At 44.3% G+C, this 27,955-nt stretch overlaps 1 protein-coding gene across 2 annotated transcripts in view; it reads left to right on the top strand.

The window, feature by feature from the left end:
* Positions 1-27,955, top strand: part of STAB2 (stabilin 2) — a 168,742-nt gene that overhangs the window by 71,022 nt on the left and 69,765 nt on the right. For both annotated transcript variants that reach the window (XM_045165397.1, XM_045165396.1), the window contains exons 23-34: positions 572-752; positions 2,271-2,364; positions 3,563-3,721; positions 8,172-8,267; positions 10,527-10,622; positions 13,816-13,863; positions 15,330-15,466; positions 15,896-16,010; positions 18,213-18,290; positions 20,819-20,917; positions 21,005-21,112; positions 26,573-26,704. In XM_045165397.1, coding sequence (XP_045021332.1) covers positions 572-752; positions 2,271-2,364; positions 3,563-3,721; positions 8,172-8,267; positions 10,527-10,622; positions 13,816-13,863; positions 15,330-15,466; positions 15,896-16,010; positions 18,213-18,290; positions 20,819-20,917; positions 21,005-21,112; positions 26,573-26,704 — 1,343 coding nt within the window. The remainder of the gene's footprint in view (positions 1-571; positions 753-2,270; positions 2,365-3,562; positions 3,722-8,171; positions 8,268-10,526; positions 10,623-13,815; positions 13,864-15,329; positions 15,467-15,895; positions 16,011-18,212; positions 18,291-20,818; positions 20,918-21,004; positions 21,113-26,572; positions 26,705-27,955) is intronic.

Genomic DNA, 27,955 nt, shown 5'->3' with positions numbered 1-27,955 from the left:
CAACCCAGGTCTCCTGCATTGCAGGCAGATTCTTTTACTGCCTGAGCCACCAGGGAAACACCGTAATTGAAAGGGTACAGGTTAAAGGCTGGCCCAACGCCTAGAACGAGGTCAGTGTGTAAATACTGGTCATGAGTGAGCACTGGCCTGCTATGATAGAGAGTGAAGAACAATATATAAGCCGCACATCAGAGGCTGTGCTGGCAGGAGAAATCACTTCTGTTTATTCCAGAACAACTTCAGGAGAAGGCAGAAAATGTCAGACTAAACTCTCCAACAGGAAGTAGGTGAAAATTGAGCTCCTTGGCCTCTTTCGTTCATCACACTCACCCTCCCACTGCACCGCACACGCAGACATACACAGCAGTACCGAGGTTGAGCTCTTCTCTCTGAAAGCTGTCCTGGCATAGGGACAAAGATGCTCCCAGAGTCTTCCCAGGCTCAGCCACCAGGTCTGTCCTGACAGGAGTGAGGAGATGGGGGTTGAGGATGGGGGACTTCCTGTGTGGCCCATGTGCCCACTGCTAAGCTTGTCCCCAAGCCCTGAAGGGCCCTTTTCCTTCTCCCTCAGCATGTCCGTGCATTTTCGGAACGTGTGATAACAGGATTGACAGCGACGGTGCCTGCCTTCCTGGGACCTGCAGGAACAGCTCTGTGGGGAGATTCTGCCACAAGCAGACCTCAGTCTGTGGGCCCTACGTGCAGTTCTGTCACATCCATGCCACCTGTGAATACAGAGATGGGACGGCAAGGTAGGCCCAGGGCAGGCGTGCCACCCTGTTACCTGCAGACAGACCCAACCCGTGTCTAACCTCTCCATAAACCAAGGCCTATTCTTTCCAGCTGCCAGCATGGCTTTAGTGGAGAAAAGCTCAGACTGAGCTGGGTTTGAATTGTAGCAGTTCCTACTTTCGAAACTTAACCAACTGTGTGATCTTGGGCAGTTACTTAACCTCTCTGAGCCTCACTTTCCTCATCAGTACAATAAGGGTGATGTTGCATACCTGGCAGGGCAGTTGTGGAGGTTAGAACAACTGAATGCCGAAGAACCCAGCACCAGGGCTAGTACATCATAGGTCTTCAGTCATGGAAACTGCAATGATTACCATCACTCAAGTGAAAGAAATGAAGAGTTACCCACCAACTTTCCAACCCTTTAAAATCTCTTTTACTTCCTAAGATCATTAATAACAACTCCCATATTAAAGACATCTTACAGGAAAACTGGGTCTTTGGATCACCAGTTGATGTCTTAATGTTGTCTAACATATACAATGGGCTGGGGGGAGGAAAGTCAGAGAAAATTTTCCTCTCTGGGAATATATGGTTCAAAAGCAGCACCTACACAAAAAATTTCCTGGAAAATGCAGACCTGAGGAATTCTTGGCCTTATTTTCAGCATTTTTCTTAATTTGGGCTTCCCTTGTGGCTCAGCTGGTAAAGAATCTGTCTGCAGTGCAGAAGACCTGGGTTCAATCCCTGGGTTGGGAAGATCCCCTGGAGAAGGAAAAGGCTACCCACTCTAGTATTCTGGCCTGGAGAATTCCGTGGACTGTATAGTCCATCAGGTCACAGAATCAGACACTGAGCGACTTACACTTTCCTTAATTTGGAGTTGCCTAGTTAAGTGCATCCATCCCTGTTTATGGCCAACCTCCCCCACCAGTCTGCAGGCGGCATAGGGAGAGACTGGTTTTGCTCTTCCATGGTGGTACAATAGAAATGTATCTTCCTAAGGGGTTATATGGACTTCCCTGTGGCTCAGACAGTAAAGGATCTGCCTGCAATTCGGGAGACCTGGGTTCGATCTCTGGTTGGAAAGAGAACCAGAAAGAGAATGGCCACCCACTCCAGTATTCTTGCCTGGAGAATCCCATGGACAGAGGAGCCTGGCAGGCTACAGTCCATAGGGTCGCAAAGAGTCAGACACTACGGAGCAACTAACATTTTCACTTTCACACATAGCTTTATAAAGAAGATGTTAAGTCCCCTTTCCAGATAAGGAAACAGGATCCCAAAGGTTAAGGGACTCACTCAGGGTCCCACAATCGCTGAAAGGTGGGGCCTGGATTCCCAGCCAGGTGTGTCTGACTACAGAGCCAGGAGTGGCCATGACCACTATGCCATTTGCTCCCCTCATAAGGGCAAAGTGTCAGGGCACTGAGCCATGAACCCATCCACCTCTAGCTAGCTGGTCTTTTGGGGAGTGGGGTGGGGATAGTTGCTACTTATATTTCTGGGGCTGACTGTGTGCTCACTCTTCTTTGCAGCTGTGTTTGCAAACCAGGATATGAAGGAGATGGAAGCTTCTGTGTGGAGATGGACCCTTGTTCAGGATCAACCCCGGGGGGCTGCAGCCGCTATGTAAGTGTTGCTCTTTATCTCCAGGCTGCCGGGTATTTTAGGAAATCCTGAAGGAAGGCCTTCCAAAGGCAGTGTTGAATGACTTCATGGCATGAGGCATATTTGCTTGAACCCTGCATTTTAAAGATGGTGCCAGGTGCTTTCTGTGACCCTCCACTTCTGAAATCCACATGTGCTAGGGGTCCAGGACTCTTGGGCTCATAAAAATACAAACAGAATCAGATAGTCTAGATCATTAGTCATAAACTTGTGATTCAGACGTTACAACTTACAAGTGACTTCCATGTAATGTGATCTCATTTGCTTCTCTCACCAACCCAATGAAACAGATGTTGTTTATTCCCATTTTACTGATCAGGAAACTGAGGCTCAGGGACATTAAGTGACTTGCCTTAAGATCTGTTAGTGTCAGGGGTGTACCCCAAACTGACCATCACTTTCATTAATAACTTTGGAATATCACCACCACCACCACCTAGCCAAGGTCACCTTCATTCCTTACCTACAGTTTCATAACTGCTGTCCCTGCTGCTTCTCTATAGCCACAACCAGAGTGGATCAGATCCTGTTTCCCCCACATGCTGAAACCTCTTCGGCAACTTCCCCTGGCTCTGATGGTGAAATCAGTTGCAAGTGCCTTGCCCGACTCTCCAGACTGCCTTTGGACAAGCCTCACCCACTCAGCCTCATCTGCACAGCTCTCCTTGCACTTCTCACTCTGTCCTTCAGCCTCCTGGGGTGCTCATCCTGAAAGGCCTGGAACTCGTACAGATAGGAGCTTGGGTTAAAACATCCTATATACCTGGGTTTATGCCTCTTTATGGCTGTGTGACCTTGGGCAAGTCACTTAGCTCCTCTGAGCCTCAGTTCCCTTATCTGTAAATAGAGATAATCACAGTACCTTTCTCAAGATGAAGGCTTACACCTGCTAAACATTCAGAACCGTCCCTGACTCAATAAATGGCAGCGATGTTAGCAGCGCTGGCCATTAGCTGGCCAAAAACAAGGCAATTTGTTCTTTAAATCATCTTAGCTTTTCTGTCGATCTCAATGCAAGTGTGTATTTTAATCATTTCCTTTGTACTCCATGCAAATATATACCTCTTCAGGGGACCTCTGAAAATCCTTCTTTTGCACTTAACAATCATGTGGCTGGCCTGGGGTTTCAGAGGCTTTGTTGCTGCTTTTCCTCTTGTAGGCAGAATGCATCAGAACTGGCAGGGGGACCCACACCTGCGTATGCCGTGAGGGATGGACCGGGGATGGAAGAGATTGCTCAGAGATCAACCCCTGCTCGCTGCCCAGTGCTGGCGGCTGCCACCACAATGCGACCTGCTTGTATGTAGGCCCTGGGCAGGTAGGTGTGATGAGGTGGAGGGCAAAGCGGAAACACGATTCCTGCAGTGGATTTTCTTTTTTTCTCTAAACACAGAAGTACTCTGGCTAGAACTTACTGCAACTCTTTAATCATTTGTAACAGTGGGAAGGAGTTAATTGTCACAGCGAACCTATGACTAGGTAGTATATTTTCTTTTACCTTTTGATCCCATTCACCTGTACCCCACCTCTGGCAGCCACCAATCTGTTCTCCATATCTATGAGCTTGGTCTTGTTTGTTTTTTAGATTCCACATATACGTTTCTCACCTGTTTCACTTAGCATAGTGAAACAGGTGAGGTGATGGACACCTCAAGGTCCATCCATGATGTTACAAATGGCAAGATTTCACTCTTTCTTTGGCCGAATAGTATTCTAATGTATACATACACCACATATTCTTTATCCATTCATCTGTTGATGGTCAGTTTGGTTGCTTCCATGTCTTGGCTATTGTAAATAAAGCTGCAATGAACATGGGGGTGCATATATCCTATCAAGTTAGTGTTTTCATATTTTTCAGATAAATATCCAGAAGTGGAATTGCTGGAACATATGGTAGTTCTGTTTTTAACTTTTTTGAGGAAACTCCATACTATTTTCCACAGTGACTGCACCAATTTGCATTCATACCAAGAGTGTAGAAGGATTCCTTTTCTTCACATCCTCGCCAACACTTTATTATTTCTTGTCTTTTTGATGATAGCCTTTCTTGCAGATATGAGATGAGATACCTCATTGTGGTTTTGATTTGCATTTCTCTGATTATCAGTGATGTCGAGCATCTTTTCATGTACTTATTGGTTATCTACATGTCATCTTTGGCAAAATGTCCATTCAGATCATTTACCCATTTTTTTAAATTTGGTTGGTTTTTCAGGGGTTTTTTGTTTGTTTGTTTGTTTTGGCTGTTAAGTTATATGAGTTCTTCATATATTTTAGATATTAACCCCTTAACAGATTATGATTTGTAACTATTTTCTCCCATCCCATAAGTTTCCTTTTCATTTTATTGTTGCTTTTCTTTGCTATACAGAAGCTTTTTCATTTGATGTAATCCCACTTGCTTTTTTTTGCTTTTGCTACCATACAGGTACTATTACATAAAAAAGAAGATTGAGGCATGGAGAAGTTACATACTTTGCTCATGTTACACAGAAACCAAATTGTGGTGTGAAATTCACACCCAGACAGTCTGACTCCGGAACTTCCCTCTTGGTCTTTCCTTGACCTCACTCTGTATTTCTCCGTAACACTCTACAGTCTGTTGATCACTTTCACTTAACCTCATTTAAGGGACACTGAGGCAGAATGAGCTACTTCTTAGAAATTAATTTCAATCCAAGTGAGGCGATGACAGTTGTATCAAGACTGTGGCCAAGAAGAAGTCCTAATCATAAAAGCACTCACTGCATTCTTATCTCTTGCCAACCATTTGGCCAACAATTCCATTCGTTTTGGACTCACCAGAGTTGCCACATTGCGCTTGAGGAAGAAAAACAATTTCTTGGTATCAGTATTAGTTTGCTAAGACTGCTGTCACAAAATATCACTAACTGGATGTCATAGAGCAACAACATTGTATTGTCTCACCGTGTGGGAGGCTCAAGGTCCAAGATCATGGTGTCAGCAGGTTTGGTTCCCTTTAAGGGCCGTGATGATGAATCTGTTCCATGCCTCTTGGTGTTCCTTGGCTTATACATGCATCACCCTGATCTCTGCCTTCATGTTCACATGACCTTCTCCCTCTGTGCCTGCCTATGTACAAATCTCCCCTTTCTGTAATGACACCAATCATGCTGGATTAGGGACCCACCTTACTCCAGTATGACCTCATCTTAACTAATTCATATTAACAATCCTTTTTCCAATAAGGTTACATTCTGAGTTGCTGAGAGTCAGAACTTCTACTTAAGAGTGAGGAGGGCTGGGGAGGGACACAATTCAACCTGTAATAGTATCTGTTCCCTTCTGCTCTATCATCCTTTCTGCAAGCAAATATGAAAAACTTCTAATGGGGGTGATGGAGGAAGAGAAAGGACTTTTTATGGTGTTACGTAAGAAATAAAATAGGCCGTATCTAGGATTGCCCTCAGTAATGTTACTAGTTGCCTTGAAATCTTGTAGATATTCCAACTAGGCAAAAGTCCTAATTACCATGAATGTTTATTTTAAAAGACAGACCATGTTGAGGTCAATATATTAGTCTTGGGGGTGCAGGAAGGTGCTACCCCAAGAAGATTAAACACTCTTGTTGATAAGGTCTTGCCCTAACTTGTAAAGTTGTATAGATGAGCATATATTTACATATATAAATGAGCATATATTTACATATAAGATACCCAATTTACCTTATAAAGCATACACAGCAAATAATACTTAAACCCTTAAAGATGAAAATTCATAAATAGAGGTTCTGTTCATTTCATCTCACAACTTAGTGGGTCATCTTGTATCACCTCTAAATGTAACCACTCTCTAGACCAGCCCCTCAGTAAACCTCCTCCAATCAAAAGTTCCTGCTTTCCCACCTCCGTTCTTTTTTCTCTAACATGTGACCTCAGTTTGCATGGACTCCCCACTCCTCCCACCCTCTCTTAAGGTCCATCCACACCACACTTACCAGAAGAATCTTCCTAGCTCATCCCCCCTCCTCTGAACAGCTCTGGTCTTCATCACAGAAGCATCTCATGTGCCACTTCATCCATAAAACTTACAGCATCTCTTGTTTTCCAGTGTTTGTTAAAGATCGGATTCTTCTTACTTACTTGGTATGCTTTGTCCTCCTCGCTTCAGAGAAAGCAGCTTCAAGGTTCATTGCTGGTTCCATAATGATCACTCAGTACCTCTGTTGAAATGATTACTTCTTTTTAAGTTGAGTTTTTTAACTTCAAAATAATGTTGGAAGACATTTGGGAATAAAAGTGAAGAGAAAAATTAACACCATTCACAGTGTACCCGCAGTCACCATTGTGTGCTGATGTATTTTTTTCCTTCTGGTCTTTTTAATGCAGAGGTTTTTACTTTCCTCTCCATTGTTGCAATCCATTACATTTTTGTTTGGTTCTTGTTCTGTACTTAGCACAGACATTTCCCCATTTTGTCATACAACCCATCACTATCATATTTAATAACTGCGTGATCGGGGCCGCTGCTTCCTTGTAGTTTGTATGCTACACAAAGTATCCAGCCTATGGGGCAAGCCGGGGCTGAAACCCAGCATGCACCCTGCTCGCCAAGGTGTGGACCCTGGTGTGGACCCAAACCTTCCCAGAAGAAGGGGGACATTTTTTTTTTGCATGATGAAACTGCCTGCTGAGCCACTTGCCATGTGTTGTTCACGTAGAGATGGTACCTTCCTTACTCAGATCTGCCTGCTCAGAGGGGATGACTGTTCAAAATTACACAGTGTGCCTTATAGACCAGCAGTGGCCTTGTGCATGGATTTCCACTAAGTGGATGCCTCATAACTTACTTCATCTTTCTCTCTTAGGTGAAGGGGCCAATTTTTTCAGTGGAATGTTCTTTAGGGTCTCTCTGAGATAAATCTCCATATGGTCCCTCTAGGATAAGGAATTCAAAAAAGAAGTAACAACCAGCAAGAACCTACTGTATAGCACAGGGAGCACTGCTAAATGTTATGTGGCAGCCTGGATGGGAAGGGAGCTTGGGGAAGAATGGATACATTTGTCCCTATGGCTGAGTCCCTTTGTTGTCTACCTGAAACTATCACAGCATTGTTAATCAGCTCTGCTGCTGCTGCGGCGGCGCTTCAGTCGTGTCCGACTCTGTGCGACCCCATAGACAGCAGCCCACCAGGCTCCGCCATCCTTGGGATTCTCCAGGCAAGAACACTGGAGTGGGTTGCCATTTCCTTCTCCAATGCATGAAAGTGAAAAGTGAAAGTGAAGTCGCTTCAGTCGTGTCTGACTCTGTGCGACCCCATAGATGGCAGCCCACCAGGCTCCCCCATCCCTGGGATTCTCCAGGCAAGAACACTGGAGTGGGTTGCCATTTCCTTCTCCAATGCATGAAAGTGAAAAGTGAAAGTGAAGTCGCTCAGTCGTGTCCGACTCTTCGCGACCCCATGGACTGCAGCCTACCAGGCTCCTCCATCCATGGGATTTTCCAGGCAAGAGTACTAGAGTGGGTTGCCATTGCCTACTCCAATACAAAATTAAAAGTTTTAAAACCTTTTTAAAGGTCTTTTAAAAAAGGAAAGTAACAAGGAGCTTTAGACTGGGAAATGTAACATAGAATGCGGAGACCAATAGCTCTGGAGTCAGAGTGTAACAAAGACATTACTGGTGTTCTCTAAAAGGGCCAAACAGCTATGGTTTCCATACTTCATTTCTTGGTGCTGTGAGAGGGCAAGGTATGAAAGTCTGTTGTTTTCAATAGTCTCTTTTACTTTGCTCTTTGAATTACAGAATGAGTGTGAGTGCAAGAAAGGATTTCAAGGCAATGGGATTGACTGTGAACCAATAACATCATGCTTAGAACAAACTGAGAAATGTCATCCACTGGTGAGTCACTTGATTTTTCTCATTAGTACTTTAAAACAATTACTTGAGAAAGAAAGAAGTTTGGGTTATTTTTTACCTGGGCCCAGTAATGAACAAAATCTCTCTTACTCCCAAAGGGAGTCCCTAAGCAGAATGTGAGTAATTATTGCAAATTTCTCTCCATTCCAAAGCATGGAAGAATCAACACACGTTTGCCAGAAAAGATTCCCAGCTAAATCTGAATTTCAAATAAATGACAATCCTTCAGGACAAGCATGACCCAAATATTATATCAGTTCAGTTCAGTTCAGTTGCTCAGTCGTGTCCGACTCTTTGCAACCCCATGAGTCGCAGCATGTCAGGCCTCCCTGTCCATCACCATCTCCCGGACTTCACTCAAACTCATGTCCATTGAGTCGGTGATGCCATCCAGCCATCTCATCCTCTGTCATCCCCATTTCCTCCTGCCCCCAATCCCTCCCAGCATCAGAGTCTTTTCCAATGAGTCAACTCTTAGCATGAGGTGGCCAAAGTATTGGAGTTTCAGCTTTAGCATCATTCCTTCCAAAGACACCCAGGGCTGATCTCCTTTAGAATGGACTGGTTGGATGTCCTTGCAGTCCAAGGGACTCTCAAGAGTCTTCTCCGACACCACAGTTCAAAAGCATCAATTCTTCAGCGCTCAGCTTTCTTCACAGTCCAACTCTTGCATCCATACATGACCACTGGAAAAACTATAGCCTTGACTAAATGGACCTTTGTTGGCAAAGCAATGTCTCTGCTTTTCAATATGCTATCTAGGTTGGTCATAACTTTTCTTCCAAGGAGTAAGCGTCTTTTAATTTCATGGCTGCAATCACCATCTGCAGTGATTTTGGAGCCCAAAAAGATAAAGTCTGACACTGTTTCCACTGTTTCCCCATCTAAACAAAAAATTATTCATGACTTATCTAAAATTCATTCTTGGTATTTTTATTTGCTAAATCTGGCAATTCTAAATCAACAGAATAGTTGAAAGGGTAACTAGATTCCCATTTTGAATGTCATAACAGAGTTTAACCCAAATTACTGGTGAAAATGCCCATTCAAGGGTAGGCTGAGCCTTGTGTCTAAATTAGGGAAAAGCAGGCACAGATGTTAGAGCTGGTCATGGTCATGTTTTTAAGAGAACATCACTAAGCACCCAGCATCAGAACCGGTGAAAACACTTAATCACAATGCTTTTGGTTGCAAATAACAGAATCCACAAAAATCAATTTAAGCAAAAAAGGAATTTGTTGGACACATGCCCCCAGGGTAGCTCCATAGGCAGGAATTACAAAACTTCCCAAGGGCTTAGAATCAGGATCAAGGCAGCTTTTTCCATCAATCCTCTGAGACCATACAATTTCTCATTTTGCTATTCTCTGTGCTTTTACTTTCTCTGTATCTGTCTGTGTCTCGTTCTCTCAAATTTAAGTGCAGTTTTTTGCATCTTGGAATATCTGACTCCCATTCTTAGAGGGACATCTACCAGTGATGCCCACTAACTCAACAGCATCCCATGTCCTAATTCTTACTCATAGGAGAAAGGATCTGACCAGGGTCTGGACCAGAAAGGTTCCAGCCCAGCTGGGTCCAGGTGTCCACATATGAGCCAGTCAGTGCTTGCCAGGGAGTAGGATGACATGAGCAGGACTACCAGACCCAGCCCTAGTATATGTGGGGAGGTGGGTGATTTTCAAAGAAGAAAAAATGGGAGATGTCCCTACAGTATCTGTTACCCAAGAGTCATAAGAGCACTTCACAAAGCTGAAGAAACTCCAACAGTCTTAATTTAAGGCTGACTAAGCCCTGATATTCCAAACATGATAGGTTATTGGAACTTCCACTTCATTCCAAGCTGTGGAAGAACGAGCATAGGGTTGCCGGATAAAGTGCAGGTCACATAGTTAAATTTGAATTTCAGATACACAGTAAATTCTTTTCCAGCACAAGCATGCCCCCAAATCGTATATGGGACATACGTATACAAAAGCCTCTTTGTTTGTCTGAAATTCACATTAACCGTGTGCGCTGATTTCTTCTCACTAAATCTTGACAGGGATAAAAAGAATCTAATTGTGATTCCATAAGAGCTACACCAAACCTGCAGGAAGGGCTGAGGGCCTGCGGGTTACTTCCAGTAATCTTTAAGCCCTGAATTTCACTGTAGACAGAGCCCAAGTATTCACAGGTACATCTCAGATCTAATGCTTTACTTGGGAAAGCAGATCACTTCTCTCATCTCCTTTGTATCAGGCAACCTGTCAGCTTACTTCCTCCGGCATCTGGAGTTGTGTTTGCCAAGAGGGCTATGAAGGAGACGGCCTTCTGTGCTATGGAAATGCTGCAGTGGTAAGTCCTCTGAGAGCAACTTCAGGACAGAATCATAAAGACAAAAATCTTCCAGTTTAAAAGAAAAAGACAAACACTCTTGGCTAGGATGCCTTTAAAGTTCTCTACCAATCACGTGCTCCAGGAGATTCTGTCTGAAACAAGCAACTTCTCACAAATGGCATATGTGCTCTATGGGTCACAAATTTTCTACAAATTGAAAGGAGAGAACTTTTATTTGGCACCTTCTGTGTACCAAAGCAGTCTTGTCTTCTCTTTCTTGCCATTCTGCCTCTTTCCAGTCCCAGACTTCCCAAACAAGCAAATAACTGGCACCTGCTGAGTTCCTGGGCAATCCTGTCCAGGTGTAGGCCTTCTATAGGTATCCAGAGCACACTGTGCTTACCCCTATCTAGGGTATGTGTGTGTGCACCTGTATGCACCTTCTGTGTACCAGGCATCTCACTAAATCCTTAACAGGCAGTCGCACTTCATTTAAACCTCATCACAACCCTCTGGGCTTATGCTGTTATTATGCCCATTTTATTGATGAGGAAACTGAGAGCCTAAGCAAACTTTCCTCAGCTCACTCAGCTGTCTATGTGCAGAGCCCAGCTCTTAACCATCAGCACAATCTGTCAATATAGGACATACCCCACTGGATTATCACCTCTGGAGGGCAGGTCTTTGTCATGTTTCCTACTTCATTCCTACTATTCATAAAGATCTTTTGCAATGAGAAAGTAAGTTGGTGAGTTTTCTCCTCACTCACTTTTTGCTCAGCTCACTGGAGTTTAGTTCCTGCGCCTCCTCTCAATAGGAACCACTGGTCTCACAGTGCCAGGGCTGCGCCTGCCCTAACATGCTCTTTGATGGCTGCAGCATCTGACCATGGCCGCCCTGCCTGTCAGGGTCCTTCCCACCATTCACTGCACCTGTTTCTCCTCTTCATCCCATTAGGCCCATCTCCCGACACCCATACCATGGAGCTTAAACCCAACATTTTCTCTGCACTGTCCATGGCCACATTTTCTAAAATTTTAGAACTCTAAAATCCTGCTCTCACAATGCTTCTCTCCTCCCTGGGAAAACAAGATCAAGTCCAAGTCCTCCGCCTGGCACTGCGAGGACCTCACAGGGCCTCAACTCAGTTTCCTTCCAACAATTTTACCTGAGCTGTCACCTTCCCAGCTCAACACCAGCTCTGTTCCCCTCCCCCACAGACCCCGCCTTGGGTCTTTCTCCCCTGAGTTCAGTTCCAGCTCGCACCCTCCTCTCCCTGAAGGGATTACTCGAGCATCTCAGTTCTTGTATCACTTACTAAACTGGTTTACTTTTTAACCAGGGTTTACCAACTTACTCAATAACCTCAACTACTTTCAAAAAGTAGTTAGACATCTCTGAGATATATTGTCTTTTGGTAAATTTGCACATGCTGCTGCTGCTGCTGCTAAGTCGCTTCAGTCGTGTCCGACTGTGTGTGACCCCATAGACGGTAGCCCACCAGGCTCCCCCGTCCCTGGGATTCTCCAGGCAAGAACACTGGAGTGGGGTGCCATTGCCTTCTCCAATGGGTGAAAGTGAAAAGTGAAAGTGAAGTCGCTCAGTTGTGTCTGACTCTTCGCGACCCCATGGACTGCAGCCTACCAGGCTCCTCCATCCATGGGATTTTCCAGGCAAGAGTACTGGAGTGGGTTGCCAAATTGTTATTGCCATTTTTGTGGTGTTCAATAGTTTTTAAAATGTTTTCACATACATTAATGCATGTAATGCTCATAATCCCGGGAGCAAGGTGTCATTATAATCATTATTCAGGTGATGCTCTTGCATTCTCAGAGAGGTTAAGCCCAAGATCATACAGCTGGTAAATGGCAGACCCGGGAACTGAACCCAGCCTTTTTAAACTCAAAGTCCAGAGCTTTCCTTACTCTATCACACCTTCAAATGTCACTAATCTACTAGCATTCTGGGTTATCTTTTCAAATCTTAAAATCCCCAAAACAGCTATAAGTTGCATAAGGTCAGGGGCCAGCTTTTCTCTTTCATATCTTACAGCCTCCCTCACTCCAACCTGGGGCCAATTGTGATGGTTCAGTATTTATGTTCATTAACAAACCCCATGGTGGATAAGGAGAAGGCAATGGCACCCCACTCCAGTACTCTTGCCTGGCAAATCCCATGGATGGAGGAGCCTGGTAGACTGCAGTCCATGGGGTCGCAAAGAGTCGGGCACGACTGAGCGACTTCACTTTCCCTTTTCACTTTCATGCATTGGAGAAGGAATTGGCAACCCACTCCAGTGTTCTTGCCTGGAGAATCCCAGGGACGGGGGAGCCTGGTGGGCTGCCATCTATGGGGTCGCACAGAGTCAGACACGACTGAAGCGACTTAGCAGCAACAGCAGCATGGAGGATTAGTTAGAAATAACAGTGGCTAAAACTTACTGTGTCCTACATGCCAGCCTCTATTCTAAGCACTTTAAAAACATTAACCTTTCCAACTGCCACATCAACCCTAACAGTCAGAGCTTTTAGCATCCCTATTTTGCAGCTGGGAACATTGAGGCCCAGAGAGATGAAGTAGCTTGCCTAAGGCAGCAGCCCCCAACCTTTTTGGCTCCAGGGACCAGTTTCGTGGAAGACAGATTTTCCACAAATTGGGGATGGAGGGATGGTTTCAGGATGATTCAAGCATGTTACACTTATTGTGCACTTTATTTCCATTATTATTATTCAGCTCCACCTCAGAGAATCAGGCATTAGACCTCAGAGGTTAGGGACCCCTGACCTAAGGAACTATGAAATGGCCGAACCAGAAAGAAAACCTAGGTGGTTTGGTTCCATGTCCCAAGGCCCTGCTCAATACTGGCTCTGAAAGCGGGCAGTTTACTGAGCTCTGTGCCCCTTCTGAGGGGCTGGGTGGCCATGTCCTTACAACCAAAATACAGATTTGGACAAACTTGAGATTGTTGTTTCATTTGAATTTTCTGGAAATACTCCTTTACCTTGAATATAGAAGATAATTTGAGCCAATAAGCATGAAAGAAACTGCATGGCTCTGGCAACATGGGGATTCATCCAGTCTGGGCATCATTCATGTCGACATGGGCAAGGCTGGCAAGGATGATGCCCAGAGCTGCCCAGACATGCCTCTCACTGATCCTCCTCTGTGTTCTCTCTCCTCTCTCCTCCCTCTCTTGCACGAAATGAATAAGGAATTGTCCTTTCTCTCTGCTGCAGCTGTATTTAACCAGTGGATAAATGTGAGTACCTTTGTTGAAAATAGGATTGGAAATACATATAATTTTAGAGATACGGACCGCATGTAATAGAAGACTGAAAATGCAGCTGGTGGGGGAGGGAAGGCAGTCGTCTAGAGCAGTGGTTCTCAGCCCTGAGTCCACTTTAGAACCATGTGGAACACACGTCTTTCAATAGCCATGCCTAGGCTCCCAACCCCAGATGCTCTGATCTGATTGGCATAGGTTTGACCTGGGCATCCGTGTGTACCAGGAACCTCACAGGTGATTCCAGCATGCAAGCAGGGCTCAGTACTTCTAGTCTAGGAAAAGCTGGGGTGATTGACTTTTCAACCAACCTGAATATATATGTATGGCTTCATTCTTCATTGAAAAAAAAGGTCTTTTTACAAACTCGATATAATTCATCATTAGTAATTCGCCGTTAGATTTGGCATTTATAGCTACAATCCTAGCACACTTCATGTGGGTTTTGCCCTCAGCCCAACATGTCCTGAGGAACTGTCCCCTCTCCCTTGGAAAGTTCTAAAACCAAGAATCTGATCTCCAGCATCCCCAGTTGTCTGAATCTCTGTCATCTTTGCCCAAGTGGCCCAAGGTGGCAGGTTCAGCAGCCATTGTGACAAGTGTTTAGTCCTGTTTAAGAAGACAGGTGCCAAGACATGCAGTGTGTGGTCAGCGGCCACTGAAGGACAGCTTCCTGTTGCTTCCATGTGGGGTCTCTCCGACTCCCATCACGTGGGAGAGGAGGGCCCTACAGCAGGTGCTGATTTCCATAGGACCCACCCCACACGCGTGAGTTTGCCCATGGTGTGCTGTATCCCGCTCATCCCAGCTTGCAAGAGCACAGCTTTCACAGCCCCTCTTTCAATGCTGTCGTGATGGCAGCTGGAAATCAGCCATGATGGGAGAAGTTACACCACAGAAATCAGCAAGCACTGCAAACCAGGACCAGTTGTTAAACATAAGCCCATCACAGCTTCTACCCAGAACTTTTAATACTTCTAGGCAAATAGATAAAGTTTGATTTCAGGCCTTCAGTCTCTCTCTCTTGCTGAAACTGTTTCTGGAGTCTTCCTACCATCCTTATAAAGGCATCCAAGGATTCTCAGGGTCTCTGCACACACGTGTGTACACATACACATACACACATGATCTTGTCAAGACTGTTCTCTGCCTCTTCGTTTAAACTAAAGGGTGAATGACAGATAATGATTTGAAGTGTGGCCTGATTAGGAAGATATACCTTTTGTCAAGGCTCACACATTTAAATAAAAGTAATGAGTCTCAGAAGGAATGCGGAGGCATCAGTCAGTAGGTGGGACAGATTTGGGAATGGAATCCCTAGGACCTTCCCAGTATCTCTGAAATGATATCACGTGGGATATTGGATTTCTGCAAAGGATTAAGTCAGCCCCGTTTGTCCTCTGACATGAGTCAGGCCACTTTCTTTTCCTTCTGGGATTCAGAATGCTTCCCTACAACACCTGCTGTCGACTACCTCAAACCTTACTGTCCTTGTGCCCTCCCGACAAGCCATTGCGGACATGGACCAAGAAGAGAAAGCCTTTTGGCTGACCAAGAGCAACATCCCTGTCCTCATAAAGTAGGTATTATGTATTTTGTTCTTCACGATGTCTTACTAGCATCAGTGTGAATGAAGTGCAGTGGAGGTGGGCCCCATAGGCCTTGAGGTCCATGCAACTGAACGTGTTCTAGGGCTGCCCCCGCCCCGCTCCTTCCCCCAGGATGGAAGTAGTCAACATGACAGACAGCCAACTCTGCTAACTGCTTTTACATACAACCTAGTTAATCCTATCTGTGAAATAGACATTATAATTATTCCCATTTTACAGATGTGGAAACCAAGGCACAGAGTGATTAAATAACTGACCCCAGAGGCCATGGCCAATAGTTTCAAGAGGAGATTTTGAATCTGGTAGTCTGACTCCAGAACCTACCCTCTTAACTACTCCCAACACCACTGTCTCAAGCATCAATACCTCATTACAGCCCTTATGGACTATTGTTATAGGTACCATACGCTACTGGGCACATACGGAGTGGCCGATCTGCAGGCCCTGTCACCTTCTGACATGCTGGCAACATCTTTGCAGGGCAACTTCCTCCACCTGGTGAAGGCAGATGGGGTAAGAGAGCACCGTATTGGGTCTGTTCAATGGAAACTTGTGACATATGTTCATATCATACTTTGAAGTTTTTATGTTATGGAAATTTCCGAACATGAGCAAAGATAGATGGAGAATAAACCTCCATGGTAGGCATCACCCAGCTTCAACAACTATCAACATATATTGATATACACACTCACAAAGTTACTGTATAGCAGGGCTCCTATAAGATGAGGCTCTCTCCTCACTGGTTGGCCACAGGCTCTTCTATTAGACCACAGACTGATCCAGAAAATCAAATATTTCACTTCTTCTGGGTGAAGGCAGTGGAGTTTCACAACTTGGATTTTTATGTGTAGCTAAGAACTTGTTATTGGTAACCTACTGATTGAGTCATTAGAGATCACTATAATATTATACTAAGTTAGGGTCAGTCAGTCAGTCTGCAGATGTTTACTGAACACCTACTGTATGTCAGGAACTGATCAGAGTGCTGGAGACAGGATAGTGCACAGGAAGAGGGGAGCCCTATAGATGCTCACCTTCTGGCATTTTCTATAGCATTTCAAGGACTTGGATTCGGTTTTCTGTAAGGAGGTCTGTCTGCCCTGCTGAATGCAGCAGTGATTTCAAGCTCTTTCTATAAACTGCAGAAAATGAGGATAGACGGTCTACTGGGAAATGAGAACTACCCCATCAGTGGATTGTGGGCCACGGTCAGAATGCTCTAGAATTGCAGCTCTAAAGCATTTCTGCCTTCCTACCCATCAGCAGTGGTGCTGTGAAAAGGTTCTATCTATTTAGGTATTACATAAACATATGTGCTTCATCAGAATAGTCCTTTTAGAAAGCAGAAAAGAGTTACATAGGGCCGCATGGTCTCTACATTTTGTTACAATAATTCTAGAACCCTACTTGCATATATCAGTCAATGGGTGGTTTTCCACTAGTGTTTTAAATCATTGACTCTCTGAGCAAGCATTAACTGAACACTCACCTTGGGAAGGTTCATCCCAGGGTTGTAGCTTCAGAAGTAAATCAATTAAGACCTGTGAATTAGAGGCGGTAACTATCAAAGACACAATCATAATGAGTTCTTTCTTATGTCTGATATAAATGTCCCCCTGTAACCAAGAGAGAGGTGCAAGGTGGCCAGTGTTATTTGCTTCAGGACCTCTGCTGATGTGCCTAGGATGAGACAAGTCCCCTCAGGATCCAGGGTTCCCAGGAAGAATTTCAATCAAAGTGCAGTGGTGGGAGAAGAGGAGAGGAGCCCCGAGAGAGCACAGGCCAGTTATGTCATACTTGGTTGGTGGCTGCATGAGCGTGCATTTAGGTTTGCTCACCTCCATTCCCCATGTATTTCATATTCTTGTAAAGTTGGTAACTGTCTGCATTATTTTGCTAAGGCTGCTGTAACCAAGAACCACAGACTAGGTGGCTTAGACAACAGAAATTGTTGTCTCACAGTTCTGCAGGCTGGAAGTCCAAGGTCAAGGTGTGGACAGGGTTGGTTCTGTCTGAGGACTGGGAGGTCAGGCTCTCTCCTTGGCTTGCAGATGGCAGTCCTCGTGTTCACATGGTATTCTGCCTACATAGTTCCTGTGTCCAAATTTCCTCGGCTTATAAGGACACTGGTCACATTGGATTAGGATCCACCTTAATGACCTCAATGGATATGAATTTGAGCAAACTCCAGGAGATAGTGAGGGCCAGGGGAGCCTGGTGTGCTACAGTCCGTGGGGTCGCAAAGAGTCAGACATGACTAAGTGACCGAGGAACAACAACGACCTCATGTTAACTCAGCTACCTGGTATAAAGACCTTGTCTCCAAATAAGGTCACATTCTGAGGCACTGGGGGTTAGGACTCCAATATGTGAATTTGGGGGACACAATTCAACCCACCATGCTATCTACAGTGCTTTTCCAACTGCAGGGTCTGTTCAGTGAGCCTCAGCCAGCACTTTTTTAATGAAATAGAATGGAGTAGAATCAATCAGATGCCTCCCACATGGCAGAGGAAATTACTATTTCATTTCAGTTGTGTATGTGTGAGAGAGAGATATCAGATGGCTCACAATTTTAAGATATTTCTAACTGTACATCATGGTCCAAAAGTGAGAAGGTCACTACTGCTCAAAATGTGGAAAACCTAGAAATCATTCAGTCCCCGGGTGTACTCTGTAGGGACTCACCTTCTCACGGTGGTGCATTTACAGAACATCACAATCGAAGGAGCATCCGTCATTGACGGCGACAATGCAGCCACAAATGGAGTGATACACATCATCAACAAGGTACAGAATCGCTCCCTCCTGCACATCTGGCCTCTCCTCCTTGTGTTATTTATCCTCCTACACAGTATCATTGGTGGGGTGGGGGGAGTACTTAGCCTTAATATAAAAGTAACCTGCTTCATTATTTTTATTTTAAAACCGTTTAGAGGCTCTACTCATTCAGTAAGACTCAGTTATTCTTTACTTATGCCTGTATCCTGCAGTGGGTTCATATAAAGTGTAGTCCTGTATATCTCTTATTTATGAGACCATCTTACAAGGCACCCAAGAACCTTAGTATTAGGAAGTCCATACACCCACATGGGACATAATCAAGAACTGGAAGAAAGACAACTATGTATGTGTCACTGGTCCTCTCCTCTCCGCATTATTATGCCCAAGAAAAAAAAAAATTGAAAATGGTAGAAAAGATGTTGTGGAATGTTTATTTTCTTTTCAGATGCAATTCAACAGTATTCAAAAGTATGAAATAATAAAAAATTAAATGGAAAATGACTTTTTAAAATATCCTATAATTTTCAGTTATTATGTTAAGAACTTAATTTAAATTTAAAGTTAGAATTTAGGGTATATTGGAAATTTTTGAAAAGTAGAAGATTAGAAAGACAATTCAGAGAAGGCAATGGCATCCCACTCCAGTACTCCTGCCTGGAAAATCCCATGGACGGAGGAGCCTAGTAGGCTGCAGTCCATGGGGTCGCTGAGGGTCAGACACGACTGAGCGACTTCACTTTCACTTTTCACTTTCACGCACTGGAGAAGGCAATGGCACCCCACTCCAGTGTTCTTCCCTGGAGAATCCCAGGGACGGGGGAGCCTGGTGGGCTGCCAGTCTATGGGGTCGCACAGAGTCGGACATGACTGAAGTGACTTAGCAGCAGCAGCAGAAAAGACAATTAACTAATTGCATTTTAACTAAAATTACTCTCATTTGACACTTATATACTCCCTTTTTTATTTTAAGTTACAGAATATGTTAACAGTTTCTGTTCAGGAAAGAGAGGTTTCTTATAAGACTTCTAAGTGCAGTATTTTCCAAAGACCTTGCAAGTCTCTTGTATTAACAAGAGGCATAAAGAAATACATTTTATGAGCAAGTGGTAGGTCACTTGCAGAGAACCATGCTGAGTTTATGGCTTCATTTATCAGAAAGCAACATTACCAAGAGTGTTTTTGTCTCCAATCCTGGCTTTTCAAAGTACTAAAAAAACACACTTTTTAAACACACTTTTTATTTCTGATGAACACAACCCCATTAGTAAAATGGCACCCCAACCAATCTCCTATACTGAGCATTATTATAATGGGACCAATTCAAAGTCCCACCTCCTTGAAAGCCTTCCCTGATCTCTACAACCCACATCACCGAGGTTAACATAGTGGCAAGCACGTAAGTCCTAGAATCATACGGGATCTGGGTTCAGGCATTCAGCTAACTCTATAACCTTGGGCAAGTTACCTAGCCTCTCTGAGCTTCATTTTTCCTCCCTTTGAGGATTGAGCAACACCGTCTCTCTCAATGTCTGCTGCCTAGTGAGGCCACACTAAATCTCAGTTTTAGTCCCTTTTCCTTCCTCTGAAATCCTGTGGGATTTCTGATATGGAACTCATTTGACATAACTGCACCCCCTTGTTTGATGGTTCTTTATGGACTAGGTCATGAGCATCATTCTTGTATGATGGCATGTCCTGGAAGGGTGGAACTGCGTCTTTTCTCTGTCCTGCATCAGCATTACCACCTCACCTGACATGCAGTAAAACTGGAATGATTGACAACCCATTAGGTGCCAGGCATCATGCCAAGTATCATGCATCCCGTTTGGTTTTTACAACAACCCTAAGAAAGTATGTACCATTCTCCTCACTTGCCAAATGGGACACATGAGGCTCCTATGGCTAAGCAACTGGGTTGAAGAAGAAATTTGTGTGAACACAAAGATTCATGGATGTGTGTCAACTGATTCAAGTTTGCTACTTAGCCTCTGGGCTGCACTGGCTCCTGGAGGAGCCCCTTTTCTATCTATCCATTGGATACTGTGGTCCCTCTTGTCAGGTCCACCACAAACAGCTATGCAGGCTGTTCCCTGCCTAGAGGGGCCTGGTCTAAGGGTGGAATGGGGCTGAAATCCAACCCACTTCATGCCCCAAGCTATACACCCCTGTTTAGTCTTGCAAACTATCAGAGAATGCCTTGTTTCAACTTGAAGTGGCCTCAGGATCAAATGGGGTTCCCTGGCGGTTCAGTGGTAAAGTATCCACCTGCCAATGCAGGAGATGCGAATTTAATCCCTGGGTCAGGAGGTCCTCTGAAGGAGGAAATGGCAACTCACTTCAGTACTCTTGTCCAGGAAATCCCATGGACAGAGGAGCCTGGTGGGCTATAGTCCTTGGTGTCACAAGAACAGACACTACTTAACAACTAAACAACAACATTATAATCACATACTGTTGTGACATGATCCAGTATATTGGAGAGCAGGAAGCCCTACCAACACAAGTTAACAGAATTTTGGGACTTTCTTTCCCAGGTTCTGATTCCCCAGAGAGGTCTAACTGGCTCCTTACCAAACCTGCTCACCCGACTGGACCAGATGCCTGACTATTCCAGCTTCCGGGGCTACATCATTGCAAGTACCACATCCTCTGCATGACCCTCTGCTCAGGTTACCTGGGAACAGAAGTCCCTCACGTGCTCCTGTCTCTCTCCATCACAGCAATATAACCTGGCGACTGCAATCGAGGCTGCTGATGCTTACACGGTGTTTGCTCCAAACAATGATGCCATCGAGAGTTACATCCGAGAGAAGAAGGTCACAACTCTGGTAGGTATTAGCAGTAATAACCCAGGAAATTATTTTCCGGAAATTCAAGCACTTAAAGTTTTCAGTCAATCCACCATGTACCATGTCACTCTTTCATCAAAACTGCCTTGTGAGTATCCACTTATTTAACAGAAACTCAAGCAGAGACTCTGGAGAAGGAAATGGTAACCCACTCCAGTATTCTTGCCTGGAGAATCCCATGGATGGAGAAACCTCGTAGGCTACAGTCCACGGGGTCACAAAGAGTCGGACACGACTGAGTGACTTCACTTTCACTTTCACTTTCAAGCAGAGACTCTCATACCCAAACCTCCCCCAGGCCAGAGCTGCTCATGTATTTCATCCATACCCCTGGAAGCACACACTTAGGCTCATAGACACAAAGATGCCGTCTCCCCAGGAACCTGGAAGCATCTTCATAGCCACCCCTCCTCCCCTCCCTGGCTTCTCCCCGGTCCCACGCAGCAAGCTGTCAGCACAAGGGACCTAGAGGGAATGGACTGTCTCCATCTTCCTCCTAGTCGCCCCATCTCTGTCTGCCCTGATTCCTAACGTCTGGAGATAAACAGTCAAAACTTTTTCAAAGGACTTTGTGAAATAATACTGGGTAGGCCAAAAGGTTCATTTGTGTTTTTCTGTGACATCTTATGGAAAAACTCAAACGAACTTTTGGGCCAACCCAATGAAAAGCTCCAATCCCTTCACTCTCTGGCTCAAAACCCTTGGGTGGCTCTCCATTTCCTCAGTGACTAATTTCCTCCAGACTGTCTCCCCAGGTACTTACAGCCTCCACAAACTGGTCACAATTACCTTCTATTCAGTGCTGGTAGCAGACTTTCCATTTAGAAGGATCCCAGGGGTGTCCCACCCCCAGCCCCATAGCAAGGGAACAAGTTTAAAGTTGTAATTGCACAGCAAGTGTGCTGTTTTCACTTCTAACTTAATATAGGGTAATGGATGCTAAGGATACAGGGCTGATACTTGAAGTCCCACTAAGCCACTCTTGGTCCACTGCTCTCTCCCTACCCATTCTCTGCAGACACCATGTGGTCTAACCAGAGTGATGTCATATAGACCTAAAGATGGCAACGGTGTGTTTGCTCCTGTCTACACACACACACACACACACACACACACACAGGAACCCTCCAGGCTCTTCTGTCCATGGGATTTTCCAGGCAAGAATACTGGAGTGGATTGCCATTTCCTCCTCCAGGGGATTGTCCCCACCCAAGGATTGAACTGGGTCTTCTGCACTGCAGGCAGATTCTTTACCAACTGAGCCACCAGGGAAGCACCCGCCACACACGCACACCGCCACCTCATTCAGGAGGGCTGCCCTTCCTCCTTCCTTGCCTCCTGAATCCTCTCCATCCATCAAGTCCAGTCTCACCTTCCTCAGGAAAGCTGGTTCTGGCCCCTTCAGTTCAGTTCAGTCGCTCAGTCATGTCTGACTCTTTGCAACCCTGTGGACTGCAGCATGCCAGGCTTCCCTGTCCATCACCAACTCCTGGAGCTTGCTCAAACTCATGTCCATTGAGTTGGTAATGCCATCCAACCATCTCATCCTCTGTCGTCCCCTTCTCTTCCCACCTTCAATCGTTCCCAGCATCAGAGGCTTTTCAAATGAGTCAATTCATTGCATCAGGTGGCCAAAGTATTGGAGTTTCAGCTTTAGCATCAGTCCTTCCAATGAATATTCAGGATTGATTTCCTTTAGGATTGACTGGTTGGATCTCCTTGCTGTCCAAGGGACTCTCAAGAGTCTTCTCCAATACCACAGTTCAAAAGCATCAATTCTTCAGTGCTCAGCTTTCCTTATAATACAACTCTCATATCCATACATGCTGCTGCTGCTGCTGCTGTGTCGCTTCAGTTGTGTTCGACTCTGTGAGACCCCATAGACGGCAGCCAACCAGGCTTCCTGTCCCTGGGATTCTCCAGGCAAGAACACTGGAGTGGGTTGCCATTTCCTTCTCCAATGCATGAAAGTGAAAAGTGAAAGTGAAGTCGCTCGAAAGTGGAGTCGTGTCCAACTCCAGCGACCCCATGAACTGCAGCCTATCAGGCTCCTCCGTCCATGGGATTTTCCAGGCAAAAGTACTGGAGTGGGGTGCCATTGCCTTCTCTGATCCATACATGACTACTGTAAAAACCATAGCTTTGACTAGATGGACCTTTGTTGGCAAAGTAATGTCTCTGCTTTTTAATATGTTGTCTAGGTTGGCCACAACATTTCTTCCAAGGAGCAAGTGTCTTTTAATTTCATGGCTGCAGTCACCATCTGCAGTGATTTTAGAGCCCCCCAAAATAAATTCTCTCACTGTTTCCATTGTTTCCCCACCTATTTGCCATAAAATGATGGGACCAGATGCCAAGATCTTCATTTTTTGAATGTTGAGTTTTAAGCCAGCTTTTCCACTCTCCTCTTTCATTTTCATCAAGAGGCTCTTCAGTTCCTCTTCACTTTCTACCATAAAGGTGGTATTATCTGCATGTCTGAGATTATTGATATTTCTCCCGGCTATCTTGATTCCAGCTTGTGCTTCATCCAGCCTGGTATATAAGTTAACTAAGCTGGGTGACAGTATACAGCCTTGACGTACTCCTTTCCCAATTTAGAACCAGTCTGCTGTTCCATGTCCAGTTCTAACTGTTGCTTCTTGACCTGCATACAGATTTCTCAGGAGGCAGGTCAGGTAGTCTGGTATTCCCTTCTCTTGAAGAGTTTTCCATAGTTTGTTGTGATATACACAAAGGCTTTGGCATAATCAATAAAGCAAAAATAGATGTTTTTCTGGAACTTCTTGCTTTTTTGATGATCCAGTGGATGTTGGCAATTTGATTTCTGGTTCCTCTGCCTTTTCTAAATCCAGCTTGAACATCTGGAAGTTCATGGTTCACATACTGTTGAAGCCTGACTTGGAGAATTCTGAGCATTACTTTTGCTAGCATGTGAGATGAGTGCAATTGTGCAGTAGTTTGAACATTCTTTGGCATTGCCTTTCTTTAGGATTGGAATGAAAGCTGACCTTTTCCAGTCCTGTGGCCATTGCTGAGTTTTCCAAATTTGCTGGCATATTGAGTGCAGCACTTTAACAGCATCATCTTTTAGGATTTGAAGTAGCTCAAGTGGAATTCCATCACCTCCACTAGCTTTGTTCTAAGTGATGCTTCCTAAGGCCCACTTGACTTTGCATTCCAGGATGTCTGGCTCTAGTTGAGTGATCACACCATCATGATTATCTGGGTCATGAAGATCTTTTCGGTATAGTTCTTCTGTGTATTCTTGCCACCTCTTCTTAGTATCTTCTGCTTCTGTTAGGTCTATACCATTTGTGTCCTTTATTGAGCCCATCTTTGCATGAAATGTTCCCTTGGTATCTCTAATTATCTTGAAGAGATCTCTAGTCTTTCCCATTCTATTGTTTTCCTCTGTTTCTTTGCATTAATCACTGAGGAAGGCTTTCTTATCCTCGTTGCTATTCTTTGGAACTCTGCATTCAAATGGGTATATCTTTCCTTTTCTCCTATGCCTTTCACTTCTTTTCTCAGCTATTTGTAAGGCCTTCTTAGACAGCCATTTTGCCTTTTTGCATTTCTTTTTCTTGGGGATGGTCTTGATCACTGCCTCCTGTACAATGTCATGAATCTCTGTCCATAGTTCTTCAGGCACTCTATCAGATCTAATCCCTTGAATCTATTTGTCACTTCCACTGTATAATTTTAAGGGATTTGGTTTAGGTCATACCTGAATGGTCTAGTGGTTTTCCCTACTTTCTTCAATTTAAGTCTGAATTTGGCAATAAAGAGTTCATGATCTAAGCCATAGTCAGTTCCCAGTCTTGTTTTCGCTGACTGTAAGGAGCTTCTCCATCTTTGGCTGCAGAGAATATAGTCAATCTGATTTTGGTATTGACTATCTGGTGATGTCCATGTGTAGAGTCTTCTCTTGTGTTGTTGGAAGAGGGTATTTGCTATGACCAGTTCGTTCTCTTAGCAAAGCTCTATTAGCCTTTTCCCTGCTTCATTCTGAACTCCAAGGCCAAATTTGCTTGTTACTCCAGGTATCTCTTGACTTTCTACTTTTGCATTCCAGTCCCCTATGATGAAAAGGACATCTTTTTTGGGTGTTAGTTCTAGAAGGTCTTGTAGGTCTTCATAGAGCCATTCAACTTCAGCTTCTTCAGCATTACTGGTTGGGGCATAGTCTTGAATTACTGTGATATTGAATTGGTTGCCTTTGAAACAAACAGAGATCACTCTGTCATTTTTGAGATTGCACCCAACTACTGTATTTCAGACTCTTTTGTTGACTATGAGGCGCTTAACTGGCCCCTTAGCTGCAGATAATCTCTTCTGTCTCTGAGTTCAGACCATCTGTACACCTCATAGCACTTCTACACCTCATATAAGGAAATGTCTTTGCAGGTGGGTAGGTCTTAGTTCTCCAATTAGATGAAAACTCTGGGCATTAGATTTTTGTAACTGGAATGTTGAGTGAGCAGCACTCCTGGAACAGAAGTGGAAATCATCTTTTCTTTGTCTCCCCACTCCTCCCCCATCCCTTTGAACCTGTGTAGAGGAGAACATTCATTAACTGCCCTGGGATAAAACCTCAGGCAATCTCGCAGAAAGGCTTATCATCACTTTCAGCCACAAACACAATCTCAATTAAGTAAAAATAAAAAAAAAAAAAATTTTTTTTAACCAGCCCCTTGTAGTTATCAACATTTTGAATTGGATTTAAAATTAAATCTTTCCTCGCTTGCCCCATGCTGGTACTTTGTCCCAACAGGACATTAGAGGAGGGGGCTTGGTCCTTGCACCAATCCGAGTCTATCAGAGTGTGGGGAGTCTATCAGATTGGGAGTTTGAGATTGACATGTACTCACAAGTCTATTTAAAGTGCCCTTCCATGAAAAAGATATTAGTATAGAAAGGTAAAAATTATTACTAAAAAAAAAAAAAATTAGGGTCCATCAGGAGACAGAAACCATACCAGAAAAAGTATAATATTATGAATTGTTTATTGGGTATAAAGCTATATAAATATAATTGAAAGGTAAAATAGAGATAGCATAGAAGCATCTATAACCCCAAAGGCTGGGAGCAGAAAGGAAAGAGGTCAGGACAACTAAAACTTAGAAACATGGAGGGGCCCAGAGAAGCGGTGACTCAGACCTGTGAGGGGCAGGGCCCATTCGTCTAGTGGCTCTGATGTTGGAGGAGGGTCCCTGGGGGCCCTTGGAGAAGGCATTGCCAGGCTGGTGCTGGCGTCTTGAGGAAGAGGGGAACATGATAAAACCACTCTGGGAGTCACAGGTCTCTGCCATTCAGATTCAGCTGCCACTGCAAGCGTGATGAGATGTAGCTGGGATGATGCCCAGTGAGTAGCCCAGTGAGTGCCCAGGGACTGGTGGACCTGTGGGCTGACTTTCCCTTCTGTGTGTCATCCAGGAGGAAGACATACTCAAGTATCACGTGGTCTTAGAGGAGAAGCTGCTGAAGAATGACCTGTACAATGGCATGCACCGGGAGACCATGCTGGGCTTCTCCTACCTCCTCGGCTTCTTCCTCCATGATGACCAGGTGTGATCCTTCCCCTGAAAACACAATGGGCATCCTTGCTCCGTCATCCGCCATCACTTCCACATTGGATAATCTTCACGACCACTTCCTCAGTCTTACCCACACCAGACAGCTGTCTGTGTTCCACCACAAAGTAATGACTAGGCCAGACTGGGAAGCTCCCCCTTGTCCACCCCATCACCAGCCCTCAGACCATCAGTGTGGTCTGACTGGTCTGGGGATTGAATCCCAACAGTCACAGGGCCCTTCAGTTCTGCTTCCTAATAACGGACAGTCCCCAAGCCACCTCCAAGATGGCAGGGAACCTGGCAGCCAAACATAACCCCTCAAAGTGGCATGGCCCCAGGGTGTAAGGAGCCACCTGACATGTGAAGGAAGGATCCAGCAGCCAAATGAATGAACAATATTACCATTGCTGGTTCATACAGACTGCAGACCTAGGGCCAACTGCCCCCACCCCAGTATCCCAGTATTAATCTCACACAACCTCTAAGCACTTAAAGTGTTTAGAATTTGTAAAAAGAATTGAGACTAAATACATATTTTAAACATTTCAGTATGCAATTCTATGTACCTATGTCAAATAACCAGTGAAACAATCAATCTGAAAATTCAATAAGAAATTCACTATGTGACTCTGGTATAAATTCTCACAAGAAAAGGTAATAAAAACTAATGATTATTTAGGAGAAACTAGGCACTATATTAAAATGATGAAAATTTAATCCCAAATTTTTAAGCGGTAATATTGTTCCCTGTAAAAAAGTGAATTTTTTTTAAAAAGCACAATTTTGGAATCAGTATTCTCAGTGTTATCATCACTGAAGCCCAAGTGAATTTTGTGTACAGTTGCTTTTTTTATAACACGCTCAGGTTTTGGGTTGTTTTTTTTTAAGTCTTTCTGGTTTTTCATTACTTAGAGAATAATCGAACGCCAAATATTTCCCTCTGACTCCTATAAATAACTTACCTATTGTGTAATAATTTTGAGGAGATCCTTTAAATACATTTCCTTTTTTTTTTCCAGGTAAGGCAATTTTTGTTGATAAGGACCTTATATGTTTGTTTTTATCTTTGTTATCATTTATTTCTTCATGTAGAAATGAATATTCTGGTTAGTTGAATCAGTTTTGATTCTGTCATGTTTATTTTCCATGTGTTTGAAAAGTCTTTGATCTAGAGCTTTTTTTTCTTGTCTTTTACAATAGAGACTTTATCTTAAATAGTTCTATCTTACAATAGAGGTTTTGC

The sequence above is a fragment of the Bubalus bubalis genome, chromosome 4 (assembly GCF_019923935.1).
Source record: "Bubalus bubalis isolate 160015118507 breed Murrah chromosome 4, NDDB_SH_1, whole genome shotgun sequence".
NCBI classification, from domain to species: Eukaryota; Metazoa; Chordata; class Mammalia; order Artiodactyla; family Bovidae; genus Bubalus; species Bubalus bubalis.
The sequence above is the reverse complement of the archived record's forward strand: the minus strand, read 5'-3'. Positions and strand labels throughout refer to the sequence as shown.